The sequence below is a fragment of the Falco naumanni genome, chromosome W (genome assembly GCF_017639655.2).
Source record: "Falco naumanni isolate bFalNau1 chromosome W, bFalNau1.pat, whole genome shotgun sequence".
In the NCBI taxonomy this organism is placed as follows: domain Eukaryota; kingdom Metazoa; phylum Chordata; class Aves; order Falconiformes; family Falconidae; genus Falco; species Falco naumanni.
The window spans coordinates 22739629-22746830 of record NC_054079.1 but is presented as its reverse complement, the minus strand read 5'-3'; the positions used below and the strand labels follow the sequence as shown (position 1 = coordinate 22746830).

Sequence of the window (7202 nt, the reverse complement as noted above, 5' to 3'; positions counted from 1 at the left end):
AACCCACTCATACCTTTTTGCTGGAGCGGCACGGTTTATAGCTGGCACTGTAAATGCAAATTTTTCACAATCATCCTCATGCAGAGGAATAGTGAAAAAACAATCTTTTAAATCAATAATTAATAGGTCCCAATTTTGTGGTAACATAGTGGGAGAAGGCAGCCCAGGCTGAAGGGCACCCATGTCAACCATTTTTTCATTTATTGCTCTTAAATCATGTAATAATCTCCATTTTCCTGATTTCTTTTGAATTGTAAGAATGGGTGTATTCCATGGGCTAACAAAAGGTCTGATGTGGCCTAAATCCAATTGTTCTTGGACTAATTCTTGAATGTGTTGCAGCTTCTCTTGAGGTAAGGGCCATTGATCAACCCATACTGGAGTTTCTGATTTCCATTTTAATTTTAAGGTTGGGCGAGAGCTGCTATCAATGGCCCCAATCAAAAATCTGTAGAGATTCTCATTCCCCATTGGGAAAGTACATCTCTACCTAACAAGGACAAGGATGTGTATAGGACATAAGGTTTTACCCATGCTTGATGTCCTTCTTGATCCGTGAAAAGAATGAAGTTTTTACTGACCTGTGTCAGACGACTTCCCCCAATGCCTGAAATGGTTGAACCCGCACTATCTAATTCCCACATGGTAGGCCAAACTGAAAAGGGAAGAACAGTAACATCAGCACCAGTATCAATCATCATTGAAACATTAGGAAGATTAACACCTTGTGGACCAGATATCTTAACATTACATTTTGGCCGCTCGGCACCAATAAGTTGACAAAAGGCAATGTTAGGCATACCCGTTGAGCCAAATGCACCTTGACCCCTGTCCTTTTCTCCTTTTTGAGGGACAGTAGCTTGGAATGGAATGAGCTGTGCAATAATGCTTCCTGCTGGAATATGAACAGGTGGAGAAAAAACTTTTACCATAATTCCAATAGGTCCGGTATAATCGGCATCAATACAACCAGGAAGAACAAAAATCCCCTTTTTTGACGCAGAAGAGCGTCCTATAAGGAGTGCAGATAAACCATAACCCAAAGGGCCACTAACTGTAGAAGGAAGTACATGTACCTTTTCATCAGTGATATTTACAGGTTCTGCCACGGCCAAATCGACTCCTGCGCTTCCTCTGGTGGCTGAATACAGCTCGCCGAGGCAGCCATGAATTTTGTTGGGTTCTGGGGATATTTCTTGGCCGCGTCCCTCAGAACGCGGCTGTTCCCGTTTCCCGGAACAAAGAGGGGTGTACCATCTTTTCTAAATTTTGAGCGACAATCGGCCGCTTTATGACCAAATTTTCGACAACGCAAACAATTTCCATTCAACAGAGACTTTCCTCCTAGATTCTTTTTGCAGTCACGTTTAAAGTGACCTTCCTGTCCACATTGATAACATTTTGGCTTAAGACCCCGGTCCCCTCGGCCTTGTACCTTGTTGTTGTTTAGAGCTACTGCTAGAGCATTGGCATGTATTTTTGCCTTTTCCTCTTCCTCAACCAAAGGAGCCCTTGCGCATACCTCTATCATTTGAGCGATGGATGCCCCAGGGGGTAAGGATGCTATAAGTTGCTTACAAGTGACATAGAAACAACATTAATTGCAGGAGAGTGTTATAATCTAACGTTCCTCCCTCCTGAGGCCATTTCGCATCACTCCCCAATTTATACAAAGGCCACCACTGATTACAATATTTAATCCATTTCCTTCTATTTTCGGTACCACCATGTCCTACGATATCACTCCAATGTTTTAATATACAACCCAAGGGCGATTTTTCACAGGGCTTACTCCTTCCATTTCCCATTTTACAATTTTAATTACTTTTTCTCCGGTCGCCTTAGCCACCCAAGGTCGGAAACACGGATAGAGCTCCTTGCTCATATTGCACTCAAACGCATGTCTCAAGCACTCTTGCACTCACACTCAGTCAAAATAATTAAGCTATACACTGAAAATCAAAATGCGCATCTCAATCACACCATTCACACTCTCCGGGCAGCCCGCAGTCACACAAGCAGTATGTTATACGGTACCGTGCACTTATGTACAACTTTTAGGAACACTGGCAGTTCACAAAGTATGCATTTCAATGAACAATTGCCAAAAAACAAACAACAAACAAAAAAACAATTTTTTTCCTGGTCTTAAGCAGAGTGTTACGTTTTCCGCTATTTGCCTAGAATTACCAGAATATTATTATTTTTCAACATACACTTCATAACTCCAAGTTTTGAACATGTAACAAGACAACACATAGAACAAACAAGACACAGAGCGCTATTTCAGTTGTTACATTCTAGGAATTCCCCAATTCTTAAGACAACCTAAAGGAAGTTTTTAGCTTCCCCCCCCCCTTTTTTTTTTTTTTTTTTTTTTTTTTTCCCTCCTGGGGACTGCGCTGCGCGCCGGACGTCTCCGTGCGTCTCACCAGCCGCCCCGTTACTAAACATACCGTTTTATCCGCGGATCCAGGGGTTCTCTTCTGCTCCCGGGTGAACAGCTGAGAAGAGGAGGCTCCTCCGAGAAAATCTCCCGGGGCGCGCCTAGGAGCGTCCGCTCCGCAGCTGGTCCCTCAGCCGAGCAGAAATCCTCCTGCCTGGCTCGCCAAACTGACGTGCAGAATTTGACTCTATAACTTGAAAGTTATAAAGTAGGCATGTTTATTGCACGCAGATGCACGGGGGATCGCTCCTCCACAAGCGTGCATACCCGAAGTGACAAACCATCCCACATTTACACAATGAAACAAATGAATATTCAATTAATGCCTATACATATTCGTTACCTAAACCCCGCTTCCTATGTTAATTAGCTTATCAGTCCGTTTCCTGGAATGTGGTGGTCTTGCAGGTTTGTAGGTGATTCATGTTCTTGTGACCATCCGATCTTCTCCAGCAAGGAAACTTAGCACTCCCTCCCTCTAGATAGCATTGGAATATCTCTCATCCTTTTCTATTTTTTTTTTATTTATTTATTTTATTTTTTTTTAAATAGCCCCTTTTGTTAGAGGAAGAAGGGCAGGCGTCTCCCCAAAACTGTAGTTGTCTCCTCAAAGCTGTGTGCCTATGTGACCAGACACTGCACCCATGACTAGTCACCATACCCACATTCCTTGAGCAGACATATACAATCACAATCAATGTCCATTGTCCCCATTTCACACTATTTCTCCATATCAAAATTACTTTATGTAATGCCAGAAACATCAGTCTCAGGATGAAATATAACTTACAACTTGATTTCAGCATTGCTCCTACCAGGTTTGTCCAAAGTCACACAATCATCTTAAAGTAGCCAGAGGCCATGGTGCATTTTAACACTGGTCAGGAAGTCAGATCTCAACTTTCACCTTTGCAAAGACAAACATGCTTCAAAAAATGCAGTCTGTTATTTAGGAGCTGGTGGAGCTGTGCCGTTCCCACCCCAGCAGTTTTACATCCAGTACTCGCAATTGCCGGTATTAATGTCTGTCTGCCGCTTGCCGTTTGTTCCTTATCAGGACACCAGGGTGGTAATTCATCATCTAATCCCCACGCTATTCGTTCAGCAGTAGTCATTACTGGATAAGCTTTAGATGTATAATCGGGGGGATTTTCACACGGAGGCTGCCCCTCTGGCTCTTCCTCCGACTGAGCAGTAGGATCGCCGGGAGGCTGCACTGCAGCTTTAACAGCTGCAGCGACTTGCACCTCGCCGTGTAACTGCGCGGCCATACCCCGTACAGCCCGATACGTGCGAGCCAAAGTCTTTACCCCCTTAGTCCCGACTTGCATAGATTCCCACAAGTCCTCTCCCACTTTCTTCCATGTTTCATTATTATATACATCTTGCGTAGAAGCAAGGAAACCACGGCGGCGACTCCAACATAGCAGATAAATTACTGCCTGCCGTGAGACTGGCGTTTCATTTTTCTCTGCCAGTTTCATCAAACTGTCTACGATTGCTTTTTCCACCACTGATGCAGTGATCCCCATCCTGCTTGTTTCCTGACTCACCGGTCAGCCGTGCACGTTCCGCCTTTCTTCGGGCGCCCAGCTCTCTCTCCGCTGGCAGTAGGATCCTCGCCGGCTCCGCAGCTTGTAACACGATCCTTAACGAATCCTCCTGACTTTTCGACCGATCCACACATCGGGGTCACCAGATGCTGCGGGCATTCTGGGCGAGCGGGAGTCAGATTCAAATACTCATGGAGTTCAAGATCTGATCCGTTTATTGTACAAACCAGGCACACTTTTATAAGGCACTCTATAAACGTGTGATAATATGATTGGCTACTTTACAAGCGTATAGTAATATGATTGGTTAACAATTGTTTATTGGCAAGATTTCTGTTTCTACTTTTTCAAGCACATAGGCTCCTTCCTGTTGTTTCCCAGCTCCTCTTATCGCGTCCTTGCTGGCCCTGGCCTTGTGCAAGCACCCGCAATTTGTTCCTCCCTCTTCATTCCACTGTTCTGATCGTGCCCTCGTCTTATTTCTTCAGTATTTTTCCACTTGCTTCAAAGTTCAGTATAATCATTCAATACAGCAAGAGCCCCAACACTCAGTGGAAAGCGTCTTTCATTCATTAAGATGCCAAAGCATTTAAGAAACTGCCTATCAGCAGGCATAACTCCATCACTTACTTGAATGCAACAAAGCAGCTGTTTATCGTTACTCATGAACTTTACCCAAAAGCTTAGAACAGGCATAAAAAAGAAAATTATACTCAGCTGATAATGTAAAAGATATTTAACAAGAAAGTAGATACACAGGACTCCAGTACAAACTTCCCTTTCTTATAAAACACTGCTAGAATAATTCTTGATCACAAAGAATTAAGGGCTCATACTCCTGATTAACTCTGAATTGATTCCCATGCCACTGCACATTCAGTAACCTTGCAGCAAGTGATGATGTATGCACTCCTATCTGAGCAAATAGGAGGTGATTCTAGTTCAGCCCGGAGGAGATGTAAGCAAAGTCACATTGCCTTGCATTTTGTGTGCCTCTGTGAACACAGTTACAGCAGCTCAGCAGATGTGCAATGATTTATCAAACTTCAGCCGCACAACAGTAAGCCTGAGGCCTATGTCTCATTCATGGGAGGCTAAGGCTAACTGCTTCTTTACAGTCTACCACGCAAGCTTAATTATTTAGGTATAAGAACCCAGTGCCTTCATTGACATCGCAGGAAACTTCTGTCAAAACAAAGTGCTGGTGTGTAGTACCTTGTTGGCATAAACCCAGTATGATGGAGAAAGTATTAACAAAGCAAAAGGCATTTGTGAAATATTTTGAAGTTATACAAAGTAAACAAAAAAGCTTTGTTAGGAGAGGAAAATTCCAAATCAATAGTATTTACCTTTACTTGTGTAAATAAGCTATGGCACATCTAAGTGTGAACATCAACACCTCCAAAACTGTTGGAGCCATCAGTTCTGTATCCAGAGAGACCTGATGTGCCTTCTGCACTTTCACTGCTACTGTGTCCTTCAGCAGGTAAAAATCATGCAGGTGTGGAGCAGGAACACCTGGTTTTGGGCATATCATTAAGTACAACTGAGTTACAGTGACTTACTAAGTTACCACTCTTCTCCTGACCCACCATCAGCAGTGTAATTTCTCTTGGGTTGCTCCAATGGCTAAATAAAGCACTCTGCTTAAATCCAGAGTAGTTTAATTGAAGGCACTTTATCTCACTTTGGGATAAGCTAGGAACATATGCATGGGCCACAGCACCTTAACTTGGCAAGCAGCAATGTTTTAAATTGCCACAAACTGATGGTGTCCCAGACATATATGCTCAGTCCCTAGAGAAGTAGGCACATTTACATTTCCTCAGAAACAGCTGTGGGGGAATTAAGTCATTACAGCCCAAAGGTCAAATGGCTGAAAATACAATCTACACCTTGGTATGAAAACATTTAAGATTTTGCCAGTAGACCAAAATTACAAATTGAAATGTTCTTTTTTCTTTTTCTTTCTTTCTTTTTTTCCCCACAGTAATGTAAATGTGTTCTGGAAATGGAAAAAAATACACCCTTAAGCTAATTATTATGAACTCAGAAATATGTTGACTACAATGCAGGAAACCAGCTGTAACTGTTCCAGTTAAATCCTCTTGCCTTCTTGAGAAACAAAGGTCTATTTCTAGCTTTTAAAGCAAAAAAAAATACATTATTTCAATGGATTAGGTAGCCTGCTTACTTCTAGTTGTGGGTACTACAAAAATCTAATAATATAAAGACACAAAGGCATTTTTGCATGCACACACAGAATCTAGACATATGTATATCATAAATGCAGTGGTAACAACCATGAAATAAATCACCTTATTACAGTTTATTGCCTACAGTATATTTCTCCTCCCATTACTCCACCTTCTTCAGCAATGGGCATAATACTCCAAAGCTCTAGGGAGCATCTTCCCACAGCTATTTTAAAAACTGCAGCCAGACAGGCAAATGCTTTGTTCCTTCATTCCAAATGCTGAACACAGACAGTTCCTACCTGCTGACCCAGAGAGGAAAGATGAACATCAGACATATCACATCTCTTCAGGAGCAGAAACAGGAACATTGTGCTGTGGGATAAAAGAAGCAGATCTCTCACACAGCACTTGCTCTGAGCTTTATGAGGTCCCAGGATATTAGTTTTTAAAACTACAAGGTGACTGCAGAAAAAAATAGAGAAGCAGGAGCTATTCTAGGTTATGTCAAAAGCTGTTCTGAATGTGTCAGATCCTGAAATGTGAACAGCTGGTGTAAATGAGCCTAAATGCTTTGACAGGCACAGGGCTATGAAGATTAAACTGGTGATAACTTGTATACATTGTACGACATTCTAAACCAGATCAGTTATTTTGAATCTTATCTCTGATTATTCATCTTCCCCAGATTCTAATTGATAGAGATCTTGCATCATGATGAAGACCTATGTATGTTCTACATACGATATGGAAAGGATTGTTACATCAGGACTGCCATTTGAAATTGTTGCTTCTTGAGGTTACTGTTCACTGCTGCAATACATGAAAGTTCCACAGGTGGTAGCCATACCAGGGAAAAGAAAATGTTTTGAAAGGGTATAATATTAGAGGGAAAATAAAAAAGGCTGACAAGTACCATGTGACGGTGCATAGTACAAGAAAACTGCTAAAAGGAACAAGGTTATATTGCAAGAACAGGTTTTCAAAGAAATTGTATGAAGTTCTGAG

At 42.1% G+C, this 7202-nt stretch overlaps 1 protein-coding gene across 1 annotated transcript; it reads right to left on the bottom strand.

Annotated features, from left to right (window-relative positions):
• Positions 1–440: 440 nt before the first annotated feature.
• LOC121080439 lies at positions 441–1531 on the bottom strand. The gene is made up of 3 exons (XM_040578459.1): positions 1436–1531; positions 803–1262; positions 441–655 (listed from the first exon to the last, which is right to left on the bottom strand). Exons 1-3 carry the CDS (start codon positions 1529–1531, stop codon positions 441–443), a joined length of 771 nt encoding a protein of 256 aa, XP_040434393.1.
• Between the last annotated feature and the right edge of the window lie 5671 nt (positions 1532–7202).

Coding starts and splice junctions, on each gene's coding strand:
- LOC121080439 (XM_040578459.1), bottom strand. CDS start 1,531: ATGATAGAGGTATGCGCAAGGGCTCCTTTGGTTGAGGAAGAGGAAAAG. Junction 1,263..1,435: donor TAGCTCTAAACAACAACAAG/GTACAAGGCCGA, acceptor CTCAAAATTTAG/AAAAGATGGTACACCCCTCT. Junction 656..802: donor AGGTGCATTTGGCTCAACGG/GTATGCCTAACA, acceptor TTCCCTTTTCAG/TTTGGCCTACCATGTGGGAA.